The following is a 27,779-nucleotide window of genomic DNA, read 5'->3' as shown; positions in this document are numbered from 1 at the left end:
ATCATAACTAACAACATCTCCAACTACCACCAATAAATCATCAACCATCATGCATTCATTTTCTATCACAATCAACACCTCCAACTACTAACATCAACCAACTTCACATCACTACCACCTCTACTACCAATCGTCAACATCATAATAGTCACTACAATACCAAACATATTTACCATCACAACTATCACCACCAACATTACTAATCACTAACATAAAATTACCACCACCACCATCATTATAAACCATCTCCATTATCACTAACAAATATAAATATTTTTTTCTATCAAATAATAATTTTATTATATTAAATTAAATATTTCTCTAATATATGATTATTTTTTATTTGAATTATATTTTTTTATATACGCAAATAAACAAATTTGGCATAGTCAGATACTGAAAAACAAAGAGTCTTAACCATTCAGTTTTCAAATCTGAAGACAACATCTTAATCATTCAGATGCATTAAGATTCAGACGTCTGAATCTTAAGGGTGACCTGTCCGTCTTCTCAGATCAATAGCACATAAGAATATGATCACGGCAAGAACAGAATCATGTTCCACTAATTTAATCAGTTCGTCAAAAATATCCACAAATATTTCCATCTTTAAGAAACTGAAGTTCTCCAATTTACAGTCTCTAGTCCAAAAGTAGTGTACATATCCTATAAAAGAATTTTGCCAAGCTCCAGCGTATATCATAGCTGATTTACGTCAGCAAGAATGTCAATGATACCTAGGGCAGAAACAGGATGTCTCCATCTCAAGTTATGGGTTGCTCCAATACAAACGAATGGAGAGTTGTCACAGCAAGATGAAATGGAATGACATCATTCCTGTTCAAGCTAATGAGCACACCTTGTCTGGAAAACAGAAGAGTTCTGAGATGTTAACATTGATTACAATGGCCAATATTAGATTAATATAAATAACTTGATCTAGAACGAGAAGAATATATATATATAAAAGATATGGGAAAGATCCTTTCGTCTCATAGGATCCTTTTACTCTCCCTATACATATAGAACTAGTCATTGTTGAGGCTCCTCACTACTTTAGTGATTGTTCCTCTATTTCCACATTCTTTAGTGATTGTTCCTCTATTTCCACATTCAATCAACAAAAACATTGATCAAAAAAATACTCAGTAAGGATCACAAGCCAAAAGACTTGAACCCGATTCATATCAGCACAAATAAACTAAGGGGTCGTTTGGTGTAAGGGATAAGGAAAGATAATCCCGGGATAAGTCTTTAGTACCCCCTTTTTATCCCTTGTTTAATTACAAAAGAGTGGGATAACTTATCCCGGGATTAATAGTTAGTATCGGGATAAGTTATCCCTACCTTGGGGTGGTATAGTAATGCCGGAATAAATATGTAAATTATCAAAAATACCCTCAACCCTCTTTATACATCACTTTTTCATATCCATATATATTTCCACAATTTTTAATACCATTTTCTTCACTACTCGTTATTTTTTTGATAATATATTTTTCTATTAAAAACTTACATAATAAATATAATTTTTATTTATGAATATATTATAGGTTCAATTTGTTTGCCTAATGCTCATGTTTATTTATAATTTAATTTCTCTTATAAAAATATTGACTCCACTACTTAATTACATATTTTTAATTAAATAATCTTTGTCACTTAAAAATTTAAATTTTATATATCAATTAAAATAAATAACTTTAATATTTTACAATATAAGAGTGATATGTGCTTAAATGGAGTGACCAAAACAATAAAATCTCTTTTACTAAAATAAATTTAAGATGAAAGTCTTATTTTTAAAAATGCACGATTCAATTATGAGAATTCACACAAAAATATTTAAGCTAAATAAGATGAAAATTTTATTGTTAAGAATGAACAAATAAAGTTTGCAAGAAAAATATAAAAAAAGAAATAAGGTCAAGCAACTTATTCTTAAAAATTATATCGTGCATACTATTTTGAATATGACAAACCAAACACTCAATAACAAATAATTTCATCATAACTAATCCCAGCATAATTTATCCCAACATAACTTATCACATCATAACTAATCCGAATATAACTTGCCTTCAAACCAAACGATCCTTAATTGTTTACCTTGGCCGGAGGTGCTACAACATAGGCGGCTGTCATCTGTGTAATTTGTCTGAAGACCCATCATCCATGATCCAATCGATATATCCTCATGTGCATAGCTCTTCAATGAAGCACTGCATAACAAAAAATATGAACACTTCTAAACAAATAGAAGACACTAGAACCAGCGGTGTCAATGCCAGACATCAAAATAAGAGGAAAAACAACTCAGCCAAGAATTTCCATATACGGGAATGATATCAGATGTTCTTAGGTAAGTCTCGGCTAAGCCCTTCCACTATTTTTTGTCACTAATCAAATATTCAATCTTAATCAAGTTGTACAATTCGAGTTCTCAAAATCTTCTTCAGTGATTTCTGTTATCAATCTATAGTAATGCTACTTTTTGTTTTGATCAATAACTACAGTAATGCATTTATGATAAACTTGAGGGCCTTTTTCACTTTTCTTGCGCTGGTGGATTACAAATTCCAATTTTTCTGTCCCTTGCTGTAGTTTAAACTTTTTTCTTAAATATAAACTGAAAAGCTACTTTAGGCCCTTTTAAAGGTGTTGTAGGTACACACCTAAGCTTAGATTCCAGCAGAATATTCCATTTTTATTTGTTTTTAAGTTGCCAAAAACTTATTTGAGAGAGAGACAGCGCGCATCGGATGGCTAAGCAGGAGCCAAAACCATTATGTATGGAATAAATGCTCTCAATTTTCTGAAAATACAAACGATGAAAGTGGTTTTTGCACACTAACACAGGAGATTAAATGCTTGCTTGTGATGGAAAACTAGTATAAAGACCTGATAGGGTATTTCTTAAATAGTTTTGGGGCACTTGGCTAAAAAGGGTACAAGGTATCTTTTATATTTTCTGAATAGATTACAGCCCCGAAAAGGTCTCTATAATCATTTGTACAATATACCACACTGGAGACAAACATTTGCAAGCAATCTGCAACATCTGGTTGACCATTCCGTTATGCATGCCATGGGCAAATCTGGATTGAGACGTGTGAGAAATAATGGAGAAAACATTATTATCTTCCTATTCCTACTCATATTCTAATTATGTAACTAGCTTGTTACAAATGTAATTAAGACGGGGACTGGTGAGGGACTTAGTGAAGATGTCCCAAGTTGATCACTAGACTTCACAAATTTTGTAATAATATCTTATTCTTTTTTTATAAATGTAATGTTGTATTCATCAACTTAATGCTGGAGACCTCCAAAAATTTTCCAACAAAAACAAAGAGAAACTAGTAGATTACAACGATCCTATAAAGTCTAAAATCTGTGCATCTACTTCTATCCCTTCTTCTTTACACCAAAAACAAAAAGTACGTAATATCTCCTGAGAGTATCTTTTCTCTGACAAAGTGACAATCAATCCCTATGTGCTTAGTCATCTCATGAAACACTGGATTCGATGCGATATGAAGGGCAGCTTGATCATCACAGACAAGTTCATCTTACCAGTTTCTCCAAATTTTAGTTCTTCCGACAACTGTTTGATCCAAACTAGCTCACAAATTGCTACAACCATTGCTCGATATTCTGCTTCCGCACTAGAGCGAGCAACCACACTATGTTTCTTGCTCTTCCAGGATACCAAATTACCTCCTACTAAAACACAATATCCAGATGTAGAACGTCTATCAAAGGGTGATCCTGCCCAATCGGCATTTATATATCCAATAATATGCCCATGACCTCGATCCTCAAAGAGTAGTTCTTTACCTGGAGACGACTTTATATATCGCAAAATACAAACAACTGCATCCCAATGACTATCACAGGGAAAGTCATTAACTTGCAACGCTCACAGGAAAGAATATGCCTAGTCACTGTGAGATAACTCAACTTTCCAACCAACCACCTATACCTTTCAGGATCACTAAGTGGCTCCCTATGCTCTAGCAGAAGTTTAGCATTCGGATCCACAGGAGTACCAACGGGTCTACATCTCATCAATATCATCGTTCTTGTCTCCTCAAGAATGTATAAGGCATACTTGCGTTGAGAAATAACAATACATGATCTGGACTGAGCAACCTCAATACCTAGAAAATATTTCAGTCTGTCGAGGTTTTAGACTGGAAATGCTGAAAGAGATGTTGCTTCAAATTAGTGATGTCATCTTGATCATTGTCGGTGATAATGATATCATCAACATAAACCACTAAATAAATACACAGATTTGGTTCGGAATGCTGATAAAACACTTGGTGATCAGATTTACTACGAATCATGCCAAACTCCTGAATTATTATGCTAAACTTCCCAAACCAAGCTTGAGGCGACTGTTTCAGACCATAAAGTGACCTATGCAATCGACATTCAAGGCTACTAGACTCCCTCTGAGCAACAAAACCAGGTGGTTGCTCCATATTAACTTCTTTGTCAAGATCACCATGCAAAAATACATTTTTAATGTCTAACTGATAAGTACATTCAAACCATTGATCGCATACTTTCTTTGCGCTATATTGTCTTATAATATAGGTTTTGACGTTCAGCATCCAAATAGCGCCTTAGTACGATTCCACACTATAAAAGTAGCAATGTTTAGTAAGTCCTCATCATTCGAAGGCCAATTATCAGCATTTCTTTTTAGTAATATTCTAGTTTTGGACAGTTGAAGTTAGTTGGGGGCTTGTCCTAACAACCCATATGATTTAGAAGCTTTCAAACAGATAGTTATATTTTTAGCATGTTGATTACATCGGACAGTCTCGGTTTCAACATCCGATATTGATGTTGTCTTTATTATACTCATTTCATTTCAATCTAGCTTCCACTCAGCATCTCATTATTTGCTTCAATATTCTTAGTGTTTTGCCAAGCCATGGGTTAGCTTGGGTCACTTGTGACTATGAACTCCATGTTACAACTAGAGGATAGTCTCGAATCGTGACAAATTCGGTATTAGAGCATCAGGTTTAAAGTGTCCTAAGGTGTCTGAAATTCAGTAGTGTCTTGTTCATGAGTGTGAAGCGCGCCACACTTATGAGTGAGAGGCTATGAAACGTCTTGGGAAAAGGTTCGCGTCTTTCATGTTGACACCATGCGATAGAGTTTGAACTCCATTAAAATCTTCTTCTAACTTATTCTTTACACGCTTACAAAAAATGTCTCCCAAGAGAACTAACGGAAGGAGGAATGGGAATCAGCAAGCACCACCACCACCACCAGCTCCAGCAAACCCTCTAAACGAACAAGTCTCCCAAGTTGAGTTTAGGGCTGTTTTTACAGCATTAGCCCAATCCATGACTACCCACAATAACCAACAGGTTGTTGCACCAGCCAACCCAGCTGTGAATTCGGCAGCAGCCAGAATCTGAGACTTCACTCAAATGAATCCTCTGATATTCTTTGCATCCAAGTCTGAAGAGGTTCCACGGGAGTTCTTGGATAGTATTTAGAAAGTTACTGAAATCAGGGGTGTCACTTCAATTGAAAGTGTTGATTTGACTGTTTATCAATTGCAAGGAGTGGCTCACACATGATTCAAGCAATGGAAGGATGATAGAGGTGCAAATGCAGGACCGGTTGAGTGGGATGAGTTTGTTGTTGCATTTCTGGACAAGTTCTTCCCACTTGAGTTAAAAGAAGCCAAGGTGCAGGAATTCATAAATCTGATGCAAGGCAACATAAGTGTGAAGGAGTATTCTCTTAAGTTTATTCAGTTGGCAAGATATGCTCCGGCTATGGGTGATGACTCTAGGGCCCGAATGAGCAAATTTGTGGCAAATGTTTCTGAGGACGTGGTCAAAAAAAATGTAGAACGGCTATGTTAGTTAAGAGGATGGACATCTCCAGATTAATGGTTCATGCTCAATATATTAAAGAGGAGAAAATCATGGAGAAGGAAAGGTAGTGATGGTTGTTTTGAGTGTGGCAAGTCAAGCCATAGAATAAAGGAATGCCCAGTGGCTTCACAGAGAGGTAGGGATGCTCGTCAACAAAGTCAACTAACTCTTCGGCGGTGCACAACGTGTAGCTGGTGGACAACGTCAGAATAGGTTCTATGCTCTTCAAACTAGACAGGATCAAAAGGGTTCTCTTGATGCGGTCACTGGTACGTTGCAAGTCCTTTCATATTCATGTTTATGCATCGTTAGATCCTGGAGCCACGTTTTCCTTTGTGACTCCCTATACAGCAATAGACTTCGATGTCAACCCTGAAATCCTCTCAGAACCCTTCTTAGTTTCTACTCCAGTAATTCAGTCATAGCCAGACGGGTATACAAAAATTGCCCAATCGTGGTATCCCAGAAAGTCAATTCACTCGATCTTGTAGAGTTAGACATGACAGATTTTGATGTTATTCTTGGCATAGATTGGCTCCACTCTTGCGATGCCTCAGTTGATTGTAGAAACAGAGTAGTTCAATTTCAGTATCCAAATGAATCAATCTTAGAGGGGAAGGGTAGTACCTCAGTGCCTATAGGTCGATTTCTCTCTTTCCTTGAGGCAAGGAAAATAATTTCCAAATGGTGCACCCACCATCTTGTTTGGGTTAAGGATTCAAGGTCCAAAACCCCAAGTCTTGAGTCAGTTCCTATAGTAAATGAATTTCCAAAAGTATTTACTGAAGATCTGCCCGAAGTTCCTCCCGAGCGAGAAATTGACTTCGAAATATATCTCCCCAGCCTAAACTAATTCCACCCTATAGAATGGCTCTAGCCAAGCTTAAGAAATTAAAGGAACACTTGAAAGATCTCATAGACAAAGGTTTTACCAGGCCTAGTATCTCTCCGTGGGGTACTCCAGTTCTTTTTGTGTGCAAGAAAAACAATTCTCTCAGAATGTGCATCGACTACCGTCATTTGAACAAGGTCACAGTCAAGACTAAGTATCTCATTCCCAGGATTGATGACTTGTTCGATCAATGTGACATTCCAAATACAGCCTTCAGAACTCGATATGGTCACTTCGAATTTATTGTTATGGCTTCTATACTAACGAATGCTCCAGCATCTTTTATGAATTTGATGAACAGGGATTGAAGCAATACTTGGACGTGTTCATTATAGTCTTCATAGATAACATCCTCAATTATTATCGGGGTGAGTATGAACATGCAGACCATTTGAGAATTGTCTTGCAGGCTCTCAAAGATCGTCAATTATTCGCTAAGTTCAGCAAGTGTGATTTCTGGTTGAAATCAGTAGCATTCCTTGGCCATAGCATTTCCCGTGAAGGCATTCGAGTTGATCCACAAAAGACCAAAGCAGTAAAGAAATGGCCTAAACCCATCTCTCCATCAAATATCAGAAGTTTCTTGGGTTTAGCCGGCTACTACAGATAGTTTGTTGAAGGATTTTCCTTTATTGCTTCTCCCATGTCTAGACTGACTCAGAAAAAGTCAAATTCCAGTGGTCCGATTCTTGCGAGAAGAATTTTCAGGAACTGAAAACTCGACTCACTTCCGCTCCAGTTTTGACTATACCAGAAGGTTCAAATGGGTTGGTTTATTGTGATGTTCCAAGAGTTGGACTTGGTTGTGTGTTAATGCGGCGGGGCAAGGTTATAACATATGCCTCTAGACAACTCAAACTTCATGAGAACTACCTAACTCGTGATCTTGAGTTAGCAGCAATTGTCTTTGCTTTAAAGATTTGAAGGCATTATCTTCGTGGGGTTCATGTTGATGTGTCCACTGATCACAAGTGTCTTTTGTATGTGTACAGCCAGAAAGATCTAAATCTTCGCCAAAGAAGATGGCTAGAGTTGTTGAATGATTATGATATGAGTGTCTTTTACCATCCGAGTAAAGCCAATATTGTTGCTGATGCTCTTAGTAGATTATCTATGAGGAGTGTTGCTCACATTGAGGATGAGAAGAAAGAGTTAATTTGTGAGGTTCACCAGCTTGTTAGGTTGGGATTTCAATTGGTTGATTCAACCGAAGGTAATATCTTAGTTCAGAATGGTTCGGAATCTTCATTAATAGCTGAGGTGAAGGAAAAGCAAGACAGTGATCCTATTTTTCTTAGGTTAAAATAAGCAGTCTACAGTCAGAAAGTTGAGGTTTTCTCCCAAGGGGGAGATGGCGTTCATCATTGTCAGGGCAGACTATGTGTTCCGGATGTAAATGACTTGAGAAAGCGAATGATAGTAGAAGCTCACGATTCTCAATATTTTATTCACCCAAAAGCAACTAAGATATACCGTGATTTACGGGTGGTGGACCGACATGAAAAAGAATATTGCAAAATTTGTGTCTAAGTGTCCAAATTATCGACAGGTTAAGGTTTGAACACCAGGTGGTACGCTCAGGAAATCAACATTCTTACTTGAAAGTAGGAAGTAGTGAATATGGACTTCATTATAGGGTTGTCTAGTACTCGTCGACAGCATGAATCTATTTGGGTTATCATGGACCAAATGACTAGTTCAGCCCACTTTTTGCCAGTTGACACGTCAAATTCAGCCGAAGATTATGCTAAACTCTACTTAGGGAGTTGGTGAAATTCCATGGAGTCCCTTTGACTATCATTTCAGATAGAGGTACCCAGTTTACCTCTCGCTTTTGGAAGACGTTTTAGAAGGGTCTTGGCACCCAAGTTTATCTTAGTACGGCTTTTCACCCGCAGATAGATGGTCAGACAGAGAGGACCATTCAGACCTTAAAGGACATGCTGAGAGCGTGCATGATAGATTTCAAAGGTAGGTGGGGTGATCATTTACCTTTCATTGAGTTGACTTATAATAAGTGCTGCCACTTCGATATTCAAATGGCCCCATTTGAAGCACTTTATGATAGGAGATGTAGATTTCCTATTGGTTGGTTTGAGGTTGGTGAAGCTGCATTAATAGGGCTAGATTCAGTACATGGGGCAATGGAAAAAGTTCAGCTGATTAGAGAAAGGCTGAAAACCGCTCAGAGTCATCAAAAATCCTATGCAGATGTGAAGAGAAGGGAGCTTGAGTTTGTTATTGATGATCTTGTCTACTTGAAGGTTTCGCCCATGAAATGGGTGAAGAGATTTGGTAAGAAAGGAAAGCTCATTCCCCGCTATATTAGTCCTTATAGGATTTTGAGTCGCTACGATGATGTAGGCTATGAGTTGGAATTGCCTGAGATATAGCATTAGTGCATCCAGTCTTTCATGTTTCCTTGCTAAAGAAATGCATTAGTGATCCAACATCAATTGTTTCTTTAAAAAGTGTGGGTGTGAAAGATAGTCTCTCTTATGAAAAGGTCCTAGTTGAAACCCTTGATTGTCAAGTTCGTACGCTGAGAAATAAGGTCGCTTTGGTAAAGGTTCTGTGGAGAAATCAATCAGTTGAGGGAGCTAATTGGGAAACAGAGGCAGATATGACGACCAAGTACCCCATCTTTTCTCTTCGAACTCAGCTCCAGCTTGAGGTAATAGTTCCCCCTTAACTAATTAATTTCTATCTCATGTCACCCAGCTATTCTCATGTCATAACATGCATTCATGAGTTCGGTTTAGTCTATATATCAAGTCATTATTCAGCTAATAGAAATTTAGTGTGGGAATTACAGCTCTTTCACCTAACACTTCAGCTTAGTTTTCATTCCGGGACAAATGACCCCAAGGGGTAGATATTATAACACCTTAAAAATCCAAACCAATAAGAGAACCATGCTTCAAGTACATGCAAAATCAAGCATCATGTTTTGATAGTTTGATAATTGATTTAGACATATATTAAGGCCACAAATATCTCCTACCTTATAGAAGAGTCAAAAAAAACCCTTACCGATTGAATTCTTGAGAAGAATCTTCCTAGAGTCAACTTCAAATGAGCATGACTTTTAGACTACTAAGAGTTTTTTAGCTTAAGACCGGCTGAAAGATAGATAACTGAATTAGCTTTTCGATGTATCCAATTTCTCCTTAATCCGATATCGAAGTAAAAAGTTATGGCAAATTTATTGAAGCACTTTCAAAGCTGCTAGTGGGGACGAGTCGTCGTCTGACCCCTACAAGCCGTAGGGCTTTTCAATTTCCGAGTTCAAATCCAAAGATTACACCAAGGTTTTCAACCTCAGGTATGTGGGATTTCATTAATGGGTTTCCTTTCACTCATTGATTCCGAAAATCAACTCAATTCCCCAAGTTTAATTCACCCTTTAAGCTTAGGGTTTTTATGTAAAGTGTTAATTCCTTTAAGTTTTCAGTTTATTGCTTTGACTAAACCATAAATATAGGTTTCCATAAATTTAAGCGTTTCTCTTTACTAAAAATTATGAAATCTCATTATATTGATAAATTCTTGATTTTGAACTTGAATTATGAAATTCCTTGTTACGTGCAGATTGTAGTATTGCCATGATTAGTTGCATTCTTCAAAGATGGTGGGTTATGAACACCCGATGACCTAGGATTTCATGCGCATACTTATGTGTAAGATTCTCCAACTTACATGTTATTGAATACTTTCAGGTTATGCATTTAATTTCAGTTTTCAGGATATTACTATTATTGAGCATTTTCAGTTATCAGTGTAATTCAGTTAGGAGTAGTACTTAGCACCGAGCGGACATAGGGATGAAAGCTTACCCGTCAATTAGGTTGAGACATTTAGTAAAAGTCCCTAAGTCCCAGAGCTACGACGCCACCATACGTTCTAAAGGGTCACCTGTCATACCAGGCAGGTCACCTTAGTCTTTTCGGACATCAGTTTAGTGGATCCACGTCAGTCAGTGTTCGTACCCTTGGCAAGGTATTGAACACTCATCTAACTGGGGTTACAGGTTCGACCCCGATTAGCTTAGACGGTATGTCGGTTAATGGTAGCTCCCACAGTCCATAGTTCATAGTTCAGATTCAGATACTTGCATGACCTTGTATTCATTGTTCAGCTTATCATATAGTAAATGTTTATTACTTGGTCTTATATCAGTTATCCATGTCAGATGCATCATGCTCAACGTATACCAGTTATTTCCCACCACACATACTCAGTACATTTATAGTACTAATCGCTTACTTTCTTTGCTTTATATTGTCTGTTAATATAGGTTCTGACGTTCAGCATCCAGATCGTGCTTCGTACGATTCCACACGATATCAGCAGCAATGTTTGGTGAGTCATCATCATTTGAAGGTCAGTTATCAGTATTTCTTTTCAGTGATATTCTAGTCTCAGATAGTTGTAGTTGGGGGCTAGTCCCAACAACTCATATGATTTAGAGGCTTTCAAACAGATAGTTATATTATCAGCATGTTGATTATGTTAGGCAGTCTCGATTTTGACATTCAAGGAGAGGTGCCTTGGTGTATGTTGTTTGTGGATGATGTAGTTTTGATTGATGAGACGCGAGGGGGGTTTGATAAATTGGAGGTTTGGAGACTAACTCTTGAGTCTAAAGGGTTCAGGTTAAGTAGGACCAAGATGGAGTATATGGAGTGAAAGTTTAGTGACTTGAGGCAGGAGGATGAGGTGATAGTGAAGTTGGATTCCCAGGTTGTTTGTAAGAGGGATAGTTTTAGATATCTTGGGTATATGATTCAGGGGAATGGAGAGATTGACGAGAATGTCTCTCACCGTATTACGGCAGTATGAATGAAGTAGAGGCTCGCCTCGGGAGTGTTGTGTAATAAGAAGGTACCTCCCAAGCTTAAGAGCAAATTCTACCGAGTGGTCGTCCGGCCATACTGTATGGAGCGGAGTGTTGGCCAGTCAAGAACTACCATATTCAAAAATTGAAGGTGGCGGAAATGAGGATGTTGTGTTGGACGAGTGGACTTACTAGAGGAGATAGGGTTAGGAATGAGGCCATCCGGGAGAAGGTGGAAATGGCTTCAGTGGAGGACAAGATGCGGAAGTGAGGCTGAGATGGTTTGGGCATGTGATGGGGAGGGGCATGGATGCCCCAGTTCATAGGTGCGAGAGGCTAGCTTTGGATGGTTTCAGCGGGGTAGAGGGAGGCCGAAGAAATACTGGAGGGAGGTGATTAGACGTGACATGAAGCATTTATAGCTTACTGAGGACATGACCCTAGATAGGAAGGTTTATAGGACGCAAATTAACTTAGAAGGCTAGTGCATGTGGGTGAGTCATAGCCGGTTGTTAGGAGAGATTTGGTGTAGCCAGGCTAGTAGTCTTAGGGCTATGTCCATAGATTGGAGCTTTAGTTAAGAAAGTAGTAGTGGGTGCTTTTGGTTTGTTGGTTTGTTAGTGTTATGGTATTACTTTGTGAGTGTCTTATTTCTTATTTCTGTTATTCTATCGTGCTCCATGTTCTATTACGACTTTGTTTACTGTCCTTTGACTTGAGCCGAGGGGCTATCGGAAACAACCTTTCTACTTCTTCGGAGGTATGGTATGAACTGCGTACATTTTACCCTCCCCAGACCCCACTATGCGGGAATACACAGGGTTTGTTGTTGTTTGTTGTTTGTAGTCTCGATTTTGACATTCAGTATTGATGTTGTTTTTATTATACTCATTTCATTTCAATCTAGCTTCCACTTGGTATCTCATTATTTGATTCATTGTTCTTAGGGATCGTTTGGTAGAGTGTATAAGAATAATGCTAAAGAGGGTGTATTAATAATGCTTGTATTATTAATGTAAGTATTAGTAATGCTGGTATTAGTTACACATCCATTTTTTTTACACATTGTTTGGTTTGATGTATTAAAGATAATATATATTTATATCATTTTTGTAAAAAAATATTTGTTTACCAAATTACCCTTTCCTTAATCACAAGATCGTTCAACCATCGTCAAATTTTTACCAATATAAGTAGAAGACAACTCATTAACAAGTGTAGGTTCAAAGCAAATTAATCAGTTTCTGGAAAGATGCTACGAAAAAATTGTACAAAATAACAAGTTTTTGTTGATATGATCATACCATTGAACAAGCTCTACAGTAATTGCATTACCAACGCAACCTCAACCAAATTACGCCTATGTCCAAGATTATCCATCTTTTTTTCTATCCAAGGAACATTTATAAAGGCATACGGACCAAAACGCTGTCCAGTAAGATATATTTTTTTCATAGGCTTTACAATTTACATCATAGGCATAAGGATTTGCCTACGATGGAAAATCAAATTTGGGAATATAGATTTGATAGAATTAATAACTTTGTGAGAAAAGAAAATGTTGATTAAGGAGAAGAAGATGCAGTAAGAAGAGGAAGATACAGTAACCTTTTCTTTTCATAAAAACAAAGAGTAATTTTTATGGTGGGAAAGGAAAAGGGAGTGTGATATGGTAGGAAAAGGAGAGAAAATAATTTAAGGGGTAATAATGTTATTTAATAAATTAATACATGTGTTGAAATTCTTGCATTACTAATACATGAAAAATGGTGTGTATTAATATACACCTCAATACACAATACAGTGTATAATTAGTACAAGTTTTATTTATGCATAGTAAAAATATGGTACCAAACAAGGTATTACTAATGCTCATTAACTAATGCATGCATTAGTTTTTCCAATACACTCTACCAAACGACCCCTTAGTGTTTTGCCAGGCCATGGGTTAGCTTGGGATCACTTGTGACTCTGAGCACCGAGTTACGACTAAAGGGTAGCCTTGGGTCGTGCAAAAATCCCAAGTGCATTTTGAAAAATCATCATGAAACTAACGAAATCCTAAGGGTGAACGACTCTACTAGGACCCTAAATATCAAAATGAACTAATGAGAAAATAGACTCTGAATGACTCTCAATACTACGTGAAAATGTAGCACGGGGGCATTTCCTAAGTTAACACGACTCACAATCTAATATGGATAAACTAGACAAACTAGGCACCATGTTATGTAGCTTGGATAGACTCGGATGGCCCAAATGTTTGTGAATAAGGTCCGGAAGATCTGTAACGGAGCATGTTGTGAAAGAGTTTGAAGAGATATGGTAAAGGCCTTGTGATTCATGTCCTGTGCCAATCGTTTGACCCGAACTGCGGTCCTGCATTATAATAGAATCATCAAAAAAAAAAAGTTATACTACAATGAAGGACACGTGTCGAAATAACTAGCAGATGCACGATTAAAAGGACAACCAAGGACATAAAGAATAGAGTCTAAAGTGACAGAAGATAGATGTTTGCCTTGCCCAACTCCTTTTGGTATTGATCGTATCCCATTGGTGATAACAGGAAGGGATTGTTAATAAACAATATCATACATAAGTGATTTGTTACCAGAAAGAAGATCAGAAGCACCTGAGTCCACAACCATCCAAAGGTAGGAGATTGTGCAGTTGAAGCTATTGGTAGAGATATATGCTTACTTGGTCGAAACTGAAGATACTCATTATATTCCTTGTCAGATAAATATAAATACACCCACTGATCACCTGTGGTGTTAGTTTGAGCAACATGAGCATTTTTAGGTGATCGACCATGCAAAGAATAGCATATTCCACGAGTATGTCCAAGCCTATTACAATAACCATATTTAGATCAAGAATAGCATATATCACGAGTATGTCCAAGCTTTTTACAATAACTACACCAAGGTCGAGATCTTCCAAATCGACCTTCCCCTTATTGACTTTTCATGGACTGTAACATTTGATTTTCTGATCTCCTCATTAAGGGTTCAAATTTAATCAAGGACTAAATTGAGAAAAAAATATCAGTCACCAGAATTTATTTTAGTCACCGAAAAATAGATTTGATTGTCAAAAACTGGTCGGAATCAAGAAATAGCTAGAGGTACAGCCTTGGAATGAAGGGTCGACCTCGCCGTAAAAAGATATCTTGCCGGAACCTGGCTGGAAATAGTTGTATCCGCCGGCGCGTGATGGCGCAGATCTGACACTGTCCACGGAACGTGACGGCGCGTGGAGCGCCGGAGCTGAGAATCGATCACTGGGATTTGCTCGCCTAAATGTTTCACATCTCGTGGTAGTGTTGGTTTTCGCACCACACTTATAAAACAAACGAGGCTCAAATTAGCCTTGAAAGTCGCCAAAAATTGACCCACAGTGACTGTCAGATTGAGTTTTCTTCTCAATAAGTTTCTCACCAAACCTGTTCTAATACCATGTGAGAAATAATGAAGAAAATATCATTATTGAATTGTGTAATTACATTATTACATTGAGGGCATATTTATAGACACTACATTCCAATCTTTTTTTCAATTTAGATTCTATGGGTTTTTCCTATTCTTACTCATATTCTAACAAGACTAACACGAGATGTTGTGACAGCAAAAAGGAGCAACTTCAACTAGTGAAACATAGATGTATTGGAAAATATGTTTTACTGGAAAATGGAAAACTATTTTATCAATTTCCAGGATATGCTAGACTAGTTAAGCTTTATAGGGACATAACGTGATCAAGTATAGCTCATAGTATTTTTCTACAACACCTCTTGATCCGGCTTTTTAATAAAATATTACCTTATAAAATAATAGCTGCAACAATTTTAAAGAGGGCTCAAGTTGGTGTGGAAACTTGGAAACTAATTCACCTAAAACCACCAACTTAGCTAGACACTAATATATCGTAGCCCATTCAATACATCCAAAAAAAAATTATTTGATAACCGTGGTGTCGAGCCAGCTTACGCGCACCTTGACTAATTCACGAGATACATACCACCTCCCACCAGCAACAGATGCTTTATCCACCGAGGCTAGGATAGAAATTTTAGGATACTCCTTTTGGAAATCCCTCAATTGAACTACTAAAAGAAGAAGATAAAAACATAAGGATATCCATACAAAAGATAGAAAAGGCATGGATAAGAAGGTTACCCACATAAAAAAGGGCAGCCCGGTGCATTGAAGCTCTCACTATGTGTGGGGCCAGGGGGAGGGCCAAACAACAAGGGTTTATTGTACCTTTGCAAATCTCTATCAAATTTTGGCCTAGAAAATGTCTATTGATTGGTAAACACAAACATCCCTTTGAGCTATTGTGAATTGAAGAATATGTATGTTCCTTCATACATGTATTACGTTAGGACAAATTTATTTGTGTGTAGAGGACTAAGTTGTGAGGACTATTCAATTTTGATTCCGCACCCATGTTGGATTCTCCAAAAATATACTACTTTCGGAGTATCCAACACGCACTCGTTGACATTTTTGAAGAATCCAAGCAACATAGGCAAAGGATGCTAGACTGTGTTACTCAAGATCATTACATACGGTTTAAATTCTACTATATAGCAAAATGCAGAGGTAGGACAGGGGTTAAGGCATCCTTAATAACTATGGCAAATAAAGTTAACAAATAATGATGATGTGAGCAATGGGTTTTCGCCATTGCAAGGTGGAGAGAGGCCACAGCAGCACAGAGAATCAGTTGGTAGCTGCCACTGAAACACATTAGAGTTTAAAGCAGGATATACATGTATGGCTAACCTTTTTTTTTTCCAAGAAAATAAAGCTAACCTGTTTGTGTTAATATACTGGGCCAAATTTTTAGAAAGCACCAGAACTGAACCAGCTGCATGTCGGAAGTACCTGAAAAGAAATTCATGTCATTTTACAGTAGAGAGGAGTGGCAGGGACCACGAAAACGGCAAGGTACATTGACAACGTGGAAAATGGAAACTTGACTCAAACCACCAGTTGAGAATTTCATTTGGAAAGAATAAGCATTCTAATAAGCATGCACACAAAATGCACCCAAAAGCACATCGGATGCACATAGTAACTGAAATCAATTTAGAATGCTACCAAAATTAGTGAATATTAATGTTAACCCTATTCAATTGAGGAATTATTTAACAAAATAATCAAACTAGATGTCAGGTATAATAAATTAGTCTTTTTATGAGCAGCTCCCAGTTCTAGATCTGCCACTTCATAGTAAGAAGGCAGAAAGATAAAGTTAATAAAACAATATCTGGAAAAAACTTGTACATAGGCTAGATAGATACACCCATGAAACTTGAAAAATTCAACCAAAGTCAACCAAGTGAAAAGCATTCCAATCAAAACATCTAACTGCTAAAATTAGTAAATTACTATGCATAATTTTAGATGTGAGAATATAAACCTGGTTTATTCCCCCATAAACAGACTTAAAAGTCATTTGGACCCTATAAGCATAAGCTAATGTAAATGCCAGAGTACCATATACAGCAATAAGGTGGCATCAGTTCCCTAGGACTCAATAATACTTACGATTTCTCATCTCCAAATTTCCACCATTCTGGTTCGTACCATGCCCTTCCCCTGGAAAAGGGAGAAAAAGTTAAAACTTAAATGCTTAATGTATTGCATACGTGATAGTAACTGCGCAAAGTCTGAGAGACAATCTTACTCTTCCGAAACTACTTCCCCAGATTTCATGCATCCAATATAAGAACTATCTTGACCACGACGGTTTTGGAGCAGCTCAATCAACCCATCTGATAGAATAAACTTAAACAGAATGTTAATAAAGCTCACATCTTAGGGGCAGATAAAACATAATTCTGGGGGACGGATAAGCAAGGATTTTACCAAGGTCAACATCAATGTTGTCATCAACTTTCACATAAAACTCAGCATCCCAAGTTTGTATTGCTGAACTAAAGAAATATTTAGCTTTCTTGGGCAACTCCTCCTGAGCTTCCTCATGAATTTCCTTTTAAAAATTGGAAAAAAATAGGTAAGCAAAACTAAGCAGCATATGGAACAAGTGGACATGACGGTTAAAAAAATTAGGAGAATGTGTGCACACTAAGCTCTATGATCATTTACGCACATAATATTTCTGCTACCAACATGTCTATGCAGCAACTATTTGGTTGGAGCCCATGTAAAATTATGCCACAAAAAGATACAGATAGGTTAGACAAAAATAACAAACTTACTAGAATCAAGAAATCTTTTGTCGCTCGATTTTCCTCATTAATATTGCGGTCCAAGCTATCACCTCGGTTGGGACTGCCAAGTTCAAGTAATGCAGAGATGAGCAAAGCCAATAAAAGATCACATAAGCAGAAATACATATTTCCTCTTTTCAGTATGTAGCACAAACCTACGACCAATTACAAATCGCACGACCACTCCTCTTTCTTCAAGTTCTGACAAAGCATCAACTGTTACGGAAAAGAAAATATAGATGTATCAGAACCACCAGCAATACAGAAAATCTTTATAGGAAAATCTCCAGATTTGCCTTTTTACTATTCAGAATTGCTCAAATTTGCCCTCCCTTACACTTCTAGTCCATTATACCCTTGCTATTAGCAAATCGTATTTCTTTGGCCTTGTCATTAATTGAACTCCAGCACGAAATGGGTAGACTACACGTGTCCAAATTCTTTGAGAAAGAATGTCCAAATTTACCCCTCAAATTTTGCCTAAGGTGAGGTTGAGTACAATAGACCCTTGTGGTCCGGCCCTTCCCCAGACCCCGCGCGCATAGCTGGAGCTTTAGTACAACGGGCTGCCCCTTTTTTAAAATGAACCTCATATTGGAGCTTCCTTGGATTTCAAGGTCAAAACTGACATTCTTTCCCAACATTGGGGATAATATTAGACCAAATGTCTAACAAAGGCAAAAGTTGCTCGATTTCAGAGCTAGTAAAGTCAAATTTGACCCTTTTCCCTTTTTGAAATAATAATCTAATCAATGTCATGAAGGACATGCAGCAGCAGTCAGAACATGTACCATGAAACTTTACACTATCTTCAGCAAGAAAACAAGTTTTATTACTCTAAACTAACCTCAAAAAGCTTTGAGTTTGATCAATAGGTGAAAACTTCAAGAGAAGTTGAAAAGCGAACGAGTTGACAAACTATAATTGATTCAGTAACATGTGAAACTTGCGAGTATAGGTGGCAACAGTGTTTTGAAAAGCGAGAGGCGAAAAAAAGCGACGAGGGCTCGCTTCACAGAAGCGAGAAGCGAGAAGCGTGAAGCGAAGCGCACGCTTTTTTCCATTAAAGCGCTATTTAGTACAAAATTTAAAAATATTAAACATGCATAAATAAATAACCAAGAGCTCAATAAATAACATAATCTTTCAATACTCAAATTAAAAAGAGAATAGATAGTCATAACAAGCATTCAAAGCAAACTACTAAAATACTAAAAATCAGTCTTGCGTCTTAATCAACCAACACAAATAGAGAAACTAACAATCAAAGAAAAGTTTAGAACTTCTATTCTACATCCTATTCCTCAACAAGGATATACTACAACACAACAACAAACCCAGTGTATTCCCACCTAGTGGGGTCTGGGGGGTAAGATGTACGCAGTCCATACCTCTACCTCTAAAGAAGTAGAAAGGTTGTTTCCGATAGACCCCCGGCTCAAGTCACGAGATACCACACAAACTCATAGTACAGCACAGAACTAGATTACATAACATAAATACGGCACCCAGAAGTATTAGAAAACAGAGGAAAGCACACAGATTCAATATAAAACATGGAACACGGAATCATAACAAGAATAAAACCCCCACCAAGTAATTCCCTACACTAGCGACCCAAACCGGCCCTAGTCTTTCAACAAGGATATACTGATAAACAAAATTCAAATTACATTCAGCAAAAAGTTTAGAACTTCTATTCTAAAAATATATACTGATAAAAAGAATTCAGATTACACACAGCAAAAAAAAGTAAAAAGAAGAAAAACAAAGCTGGAAGTCAGATTAAATACAATCAAAAAAAAAGTAAAAAGAAAAAAACAAACTTGGAAGTCAGATTACATACAGCCAAAAGAAAAAAGTAAACAGAACTGGAAAACAGGGAAGAAGAAGAAGAGGAAAAAAAGGAGATGAAAAAGAGTAATAGAGAAGAAGGAAAAAAAAAACTAGAAAATCCTAATAGGAGAAGAAGAGGAGGAGAAATAGAGAAGAAGAAGTCACATACCTTCAGCAGTTGTTCTAGAAAAGTTAAGAGCAGCAATGCAGTCGTATAGTCACTTAAGGGTTTTAACTAAAATAAATTAAATAAAGCAATAAAACCCTACAAAAAAAACCTTAAATATCCACCTAAGCGACCTTTTCTGCGCTTTTTTTGCTTCAGCGCTTCTCGCTTTTGGAACTAAAGCGAGAGTTTTTTTCTCGCCCCAAAGCTTCAAGTGTAAAAAGCGACCCACTGTTGCTTCACGCTTAAAGCGAGCGCTTCAGCGCTTTTCACAACACTAGGTGGCAAATGGGTGGGTTGGCTGAATTCAGGTGGGTCAGCACTGGGTAAGTTAATTAATGGCCCGCTCAAAAGTTACTTGGGCTGAAATGGGCTAATTGTGAGTCAAAACACAACCCGCCCAATTCATACTATGTTTTAATTGCTTTCTTTGTTCTTTTATGTTTTTCTAGTACCCAGTAAAATTTTTTGTTTTAGTTATGGCTAATATATAACATCAAACTTAAAAAATATCTTTCCGAAAATATTTGGACAAGATTTCTCCTGGACCAACTTGGGCTAGATATCAACTCAAATTTTGATGAGCTGAAATGGGTTAAGTTGAAACAGGCTAAGGTAATAAATGTGTGGATTGTTGTTTTATAGCTTTGAAATTAAGGAAATAACAGAGAAAGAGTTGGAGAGAAAAAATACTGTAATTGTATTGTCAAAGGAAATTATTTTATTAACAACTCAAAACATATAATTATAGCTAAATTTCTAACTACACTTCAATTTAAATTGGGATAACTAATTCAAGAGCCGTCAATATGCGTCATGCCCATTGGGCCGACCCGATCCAGAATTTGATAGAGTTAGGCTTCAATTTTCGCAGCCCATTTAAGAACGGGGCTTTTTAGCCCGGCCCGGATAAGCCCATGGCCCATGGGGGTTGAACAATGTGGGTTGGGCTAGCCCGTGGGCCGGCCCGTAAGTCAAATACATACAACTATCTAGATTGTTTATTAGTATTTTTATTTGGTTCGAAGGATATCATGTCAAAAATTATTTAATTTCGCTGTTAGGAGTATTTTTTGGGGGTGTTGGAGACTTGACTAATAAGTATTAACATTATGTAATATTGTCTGGTAATATTTATGCTTATTAACATTCTAACATTAAATTACAAAATATTATTTTTTAAAAGGTAGGCTGGCCCTTACGGCCCGCGGCCCACATAGTAACGGTGTGGGCTTGGTGTTTTTTGGCCCATCACTTTGATGGGCCAGCCGCCAAACTCAAAGCCCATGTGGGCTAGCTCGAATGGGCTGGGCCGACCCATATTGACAACCCATATAGACAGTTCTAACTAGTTCCTATTCAAATAACAAAGGGATAACTAATTCTTAAGTCACATAGGATTCTAATAATTTAAAACTACTAAAATTATCTACTCGTACTTTATTTCTGAGACATATCTTCAACACTCCTCCTTGGATCAGAAATGGTCTCGGCTTCGACTGAATTTGACCTCTTGAATAAATCTACCAATTCATCTTTGTTCATGCATGGCTTATGTGCATCTCCTGTTGGATTAAATAGGAAACTTTTGCCTCTCATATCAACTTGTAAAATTTTATGATTAGTGGAATCAAAAATTCGATAATATTTGTCTCCAAATAATAGTTTAAATCCTTCCTCCACTAGTTGCTTCCATTCTTTGACGTTGTAGGCAGCTTGAAAGTTTGAAGGTTCCAGGACAACAAGATTACTTTTTTCATAAATTTCAGCCAATGGTCTAGTGCCTCTAACAGCAAAATGTTCATCTTTCTCTGTTTCCAAGTCTTCACGTGAATCTTGAGAAGTAGGTTCAACAACCATCTTTCTGACTTGAGAGATATTCCAATCCCAATAAGCATCTTCATCCACATTCACATCTCGACTTACAAAAACTTTCCCAGATTTTATAGCCCTTTGAGATAGAGCTATAACCAACCAAAATTCCTTTTTCAGCTTTTTCATCAAGCTTACTTCATTTGACAGATGGTACATGAGCATAACAGAAAGAACCAAACACCTTTAGATGCCTAATTGATGGTTTTATGCCATTCCAAGCTTCAACTGGTGTCATTCCATCCACGGCCCTTGTTGGCCGTCTATTTTGCAGATAAATTAATGTGTTTACCGCCTCCGCCCAAAAAGACTTCGGCAACTTTTTCTTAGAAATCATGCACCTAGCCATCTCAAGAACAAACCGATTTTTTCTTTCAGAAACTCCTCCATTTTGCTAGGTGAGTAAGTGACTGTAAGTTGATGCTCAATTCCCATATCATCACAAAACAAATGAAATTCACTTGAAGTATACTCCTTCCCATTGTCTGTCGAAGAGTTTTCAACAAGCATCCACTTTGAGTTTTACAAAAAGCTTTAAACTTCTTAAAAACAACAATCACTTCAAGCTTTTGCTTAAGAAAATATACCCAGGTCATTCGAGTAAAATAGTCTATAAAAAGAATAAAATACTTGTTTCCATTGATTGAAGGAGTTTTCATCGGTCCACAAATATCAGAATGAACAAGTAAGTTGTAACCTCTTACTTGCTCTCCATGTTGCTGACTTTAGAAAAGGCATGTGTTGCTTTCCTAGTTGACAACTTTCACACACATCTGAACATAACTCGATTTCAGGCAAGTCCTTCACTAAATCATGCTTTTGAGCATATTGAATGGATTTCAAGTATGGCCAAGTTTTTTGTGCCATAATTTTGAATCCTGCTCACATCTACTACTTCGCCAAACTTGCTCATAATTTGAGTTCCAATCCAAAGGAAAACTTTTTGTTATCATTTCAACCGTAATCACTTCTTGGCCGCTAGATTTGAAAACAACACATTTTTTGTCTATGCATAGTAACATATAATTTTGTTCTAGCATTTGACCGACACACAATAGATTTTGGTCAAGATCAGGTACCAACAAAACATCTTGAAATAAATTTAGTACCTTTGGGGGCTTCAATTGCCACAGTTCCTTTACCAACAAACTCCAACTTGACACTACACCTTTGGCAGATTCCAACTTCGTAAAATATTCTTGTTTGCTGGCCATGTGTTGAGTGCAACCACTGTCTAAAAACCATGTGTTTTCATCATCCAATCTTCTTGTTAACATCGCCGTAAACACAAATTCCTCTTGTTCTTCAACTTCCGAAACGTTGGCTTTTTGAGTTTGTTGATTCTCCTTCTTCACTTTGCAAAACCTTTCAATATGACCAAACTTATTGCAATATCTACACTGGAGAGATGATTTCTTCCCCTTAAACCAACAATCATGCTCTTTATGATTGGTTTTTCTACAGTACTTGCATGGAGAAAAGTTTTCTTTCTTCTTGACTCCATTGCGAGAATCGCCTTGATTTTTTCTACTCGAATTAATAGAGGTTTCTGGGATTTTACCTTCCTTTTGCATCTGCATCTTTTCTTTGAAATTGGCTTGAAGAGCAGTTTCAATAGCTTCTTCTAGCCTCAAGGATTTTCTTTGCTCTTAAGCTTGAAAAGCATGTACAAGTTCTGAAGGTGACAGTTTTGTGAGATCCTTTGAATCTTCAAGTGAGGAGATCTTTGCTTCAAATCTTTCCGGCAAACTCACAAGAACCTTTTCCACGATTCTTGAATTTGTAAGCTCTTTTCCCACAAGTCTGATTTGGTTTACAACCTTCATCAACTTGTTGGAGAATTCTTCAATAGTTTCTGAATCCTTCATTCAGAGAATTTCAAACTCTCTTCTCAGATTTATCACTTTTATTTGTCTAATCTTGTCAGTTCCGTGAAATTCTTCTTTCAACTTGTCCCAACTCGCCATAACTCTAGCGAAAATTACTTCTAAAAGTGTTAATTGTATGCAAGAGAGAGCTTTAAAGTTTTTTGAAACTTCTTCTCTGTAGTTCTTAATTTGCGTCATAGTTGGATTATTTCGCAAAGGATTTGCCTTTCCTCCAACCTCTACCACTTCCCACAAATCATATGCTCGCAACTAGGTTCTCATCTTGAAAGCCCAAATTGGATAATTCTCACAAAAAAAAATTGGGGGTGAAGGAATTGAGAAATTAATGGAAGCCATAACAATATTGACTTTTACGCAGGGTTTCTTTTTTGGGGGGTCTTCTCTAACTCACAACCCCTTAGAATCAAATAGCTCTTGATACCAATTGTTGTTTTTTAGCTTTGAAATTAAAGAATTAAAGAAATAAAGAGAAAGAGTTGGAAAGAAAAGATACTGCAATTGTATTGTTAAAGGAAATTATTTTATTAAACTCAACATATATTTATAGCTAAATTTCTAACTACACTTCAATTTAAATTGGATAACCAATTCTTATTCAAATAACAAAGGGATAACTAATTCGTAAGTCACATAGGACTCTAATAATTTAAAACTACTAAAATTATTCTGAGACATATCTTCAACATGGATCAATCATATCAGCATAAAATTAGGCGTATTAAGCAGGTTATGATTTCATGGGCTACTTTTTCCACCTCTACTTGCGAGCAAGCAAAACCTCCCAGATAAGTTATCTTTCAATATAAAAGAAAGGGAAAAATACATAAATACACAAACATTGGTAGTATATCTACATAACCACACTACAGTCTAAATTAATTACAAAATAGCACCACTTTTGATAAGTGTTGTATACTCTCCGTTTAAATTCATGCCCCACCTTTTTAGGCTAAAAGTTAAGGATTGTATCTTCCGCTCCAACTCATCCCTAATTTCACTCTTTTCCTTCTTCTCCCTCTGCTAAACTCCACCGCCGCACCCCTAGATCCGGCCAAGTCTGTGACCAAACAACCGCCATATTTCAAATAGATATTTGTTTATCGAACTGAAAGTCTTTTTTCAATAACTTATTTTCTTTTTAATATGTTTATGTTGAAACGGAGTTGGTGGTTGCAAAGTTTTGGGCAAAATTGCAGAGGTTTTTCAAGTTTTCTCGAGAAGTGTGGAATTTTCAGTGGATGATATAAAACAGACCAACTGAGAAATAACGATCGACAATTGGAACGAATCGACGATTGGAAAGAAGAGGTGGCCAAGGCAAAGCATCAAAAATCCAAACCCAATATTATCCCTTCTTCGGTGAGTTTTGGTAGGAACTTTGGCAAAGAAGAACCCACATGGAGAGATGGGGGTTGTTGTTGAAGTGGTGATTCACCCGAGTTTCTTGTTCTTCTAATTATGTATCTATGCACAGATACACTATTATGTATCTATGCACAGATACACTATACTTATTTATTTGAAATATCTAGTGTATCTAGTATAACTTGATGAATGCAAAAGTACACATTTGGCACCAGATACATGTATCTATATTTTATACTTGATATATGCATCTGGATACTTGATATGAAATTAACACGGGATACATCAACTTAATACTAAATACACTAGATGAAATTGACATGTGATACATTAAATTGATTCAGAATATACCAAATGAAATTGATAGATACACTGAATACAAACAGATACACAAAATGTAAAACATAGATACACAGACGTTCAAGCTAACTCATGTATCTAAGTAATATGCTTCTTCAAATACACAGAAGTTCAAGCTAATTCACGTATCTCAGAAATATGCTACTGAAGATACACATAAATTCAACAAAATCCATGTATCTAAGTAATATGCTACTGAAGATACACAAAAATTCAAGCAAATAATTTAGCAAGATACTTCCTTGATTTCGGCATTTTTAAAGGACTGTTAGTAGAAGTTTGTTTTTTCCTTTTTTAGAGTCGTGTGTATCTGAGATACCCAATTTAAAGACACCATATACATTAACAAGTTTTAATCTGTTGTTTTGCTTTCAGGATGGCAGCTTCACAGTTACATTACTCCCTCGAACTTGGCTCATAATACATCAATCATGGCATATCATTATACGTATGTTTCAAGAAAACAAAAAATCCATGACCTAAGCAAAATGAATATAGAGACTGACCATTTGGAACCCAAGACCCTCTGATCATATTTCTCCTCAAATGACCTCCAAATCCTGTATAAATTCCAATAACAGCCAGAAGTTGTTTGCCTGAAGATATACCACTCTGTTTCAACTGATTCTTGAGGTAACCTTGACTCTTGGCCACTGTTAATTCCATTTCAACTTCAACTATTCTCCTCTCCAGATCCCTGGAAAACATATGGGATGTCTAAGTCAGCTCAAATGAAATTGTCTGCTCATGCTTGTACATGAACTTATATTAAGACAAAGAACAGAAGAATCTGTAAAGCGTACTTGCATCCTAAAACCATTAGCTTGTCTTCCACTGTCAGCATCTTTGGTCTCTGCCATATGAATCCAAAGCAATATTAAGAAGAAAAAATCAGGGAAAAGAACTAGCTAAATAAGTAATATCAGGTGCTTTAAAGCTCAGATAAGTGTTGAAGGCAACAACATTAGCATTAGCAATTTAAAAGCAGCAGCTCCTAATTTACAAGTAAGATATTGTATAGACCTATTCATGGCACTATTGCTTAGACCATTAGTATTTCGTAAACATGTAAGAAAAGACATCTACCATCTAGAAAACATTACCCTTTACTGGAGTTAATCAGAAAGAAGATGTGAAAAACAAATCATTTCAGTAATCCAGTATTATATAGATCAAACGAGCTGCTACCATTAAGATCATTTCATTTTCCAATACAAGTCCTAACAATAAATAATCCATAGTGTAACCTCCAGAGCATTTCCAAATACAGTAACAATGTCTTCCCTGTCATTGAGACATCACAATAGCACTTGACAATATTTGAAGATCCCCCTTCCCAAAATTTCTTGGAGCACAAAGAAAAATCAATCTAAGAAATTAGAAAATACCCCATGTGTCCTGATTTACATACACTATTACTCTCCCACTTCCGGTTTATCTGACCCTATTCCCTCTTAGTCCATTCCAAAAAAAAAAAAGACCTAGTTCAAATTTCGGAAACAATTAAACTTGGACTTCTCTCCCACTTCCGGTTTATCTGACCCTATTCCCTTTTAGTCGATTCCAAAAAAAAAAGGCCTAGTTCAAATTTCGGAAACAATTAAACTTGGACTTTTCATTTTTTTTCCTGAGTGACAAACTTTTATAACCGCACAAAAGTTTTATATTTGAATATGTAAAGTTTATTTCAAAATTCAAGTAAAATATATCCGAATCAGCTGATATTATAATATAAAAGTACTGTATAGAAAAGAAGAAGAAACCTGGTCTGAATTCTTCTTCAAAAGAGTAGCTAATAACACTCTGTTCTCTGCATCTTGCCATAACCTAAAAACAATAATCCCAACACACTAAAACTTTATAAGGAGTAGAAATCAAACATTGGAGAGTGCGCACATAAAATTTAGAAAATAAAGAAATGTCAAAAAGGGACCTTCCAGCGACATATAACCAAGCGAAGCAGGATATTAATGCCATTACTAGTGAATGTTTAGAAGATGTTTGACTAGACTTTGATTTTGATCGCCTATCTGATTTTGACGAAGAAGAAGACGAGAAAGACGACATCGTAGGCAAGATGCTCTCCATGTCTGGAGAAGACAATTTTAGCGAACAAATTTGGAGTGAGGCAGTCGATTCACAAATTTAATTACGGAGATCGATCGATTGATTGAGTTTTCTACCACAGCGGTTGCTTCAATGCCCCCTCCCCGCCCCCCCTCCCCCCCCGGCTCTACTTTACTACATTTATTTGGCACCGATTTTTGAAAAAACAAAAGGAAAAGACAACTTACACTTCACTGCCAAAATTAAATACCCCCAATTAGGGTTAAAATTATTAATATTACTAAGGGCTCATTTCGCCATAAAATCATGAAATGAAGTTGAACTTTTATTTGGTCA

At 36.8% G+C, this 27,779-nt stretch overlaps 1 protein-coding gene across 2 annotated transcripts; it reads right to left on the bottom strand.

Moving 5' to 3' along the window:
- Positions 1–534: 534 nt before the first annotated feature.
- Positions 535–27,779, bottom strand: LOC107847619 (hydroxyproline O-galactosyltransferase HPGT3). Of its 2 annotated transcripts, XM_016691988.2 has the most exons (13): positions 27,310–27,655; positions 27,140–27,203; positions 26,180–26,229; positions 25,883–26,073; positions 18,044–18,104; positions 17,877–17,949; positions 17,524–17,647; positions 17,342–17,429; positions 17,203–17,253; positions 16,465–16,536; positions 13,865–14,020; positions 2,110–2,222; positions 535–864 (listed from the first exon to the last, which is right to left on the bottom strand). In XM_016691988.2, exons 1-13 carry the CDS (start codon positions 27,462–27,464, stop codon positions 842–844), a joined length of 1,221 nt encoding a protein of 406 aa, XP_016547474.2. In that variant the 5' UTR covers positions 27,465–27,655; the 3' UTR covers positions 535–841. The 2 variants fall into 2 exon arrangements, with proteins under 2 accessions (XP_016547474.2, XP_016547475.2); XM_016691989.2 differs by lacking the exon at positions 13,865–14,020 and having other exon boundaries at positions 27,310–27,779.

The sequence above is a fragment of the Capsicum annuum genome, chromosome 11 (assembly GCF_002878395.1).
Source record: "Capsicum annuum cultivar UCD-10X-F1 chromosome 11, UCD10Xv1.1, whole genome shotgun sequence".
In the NCBI taxonomy this organism is placed as follows: Eukaryota; Viridiplantae; Streptophyta; class Magnoliopsida; order Solanales; family Solanaceae; genus Capsicum; species Capsicum annuum.
This window is presented reverse-complemented; position numbering and strand designations above follow the sequence as displayed.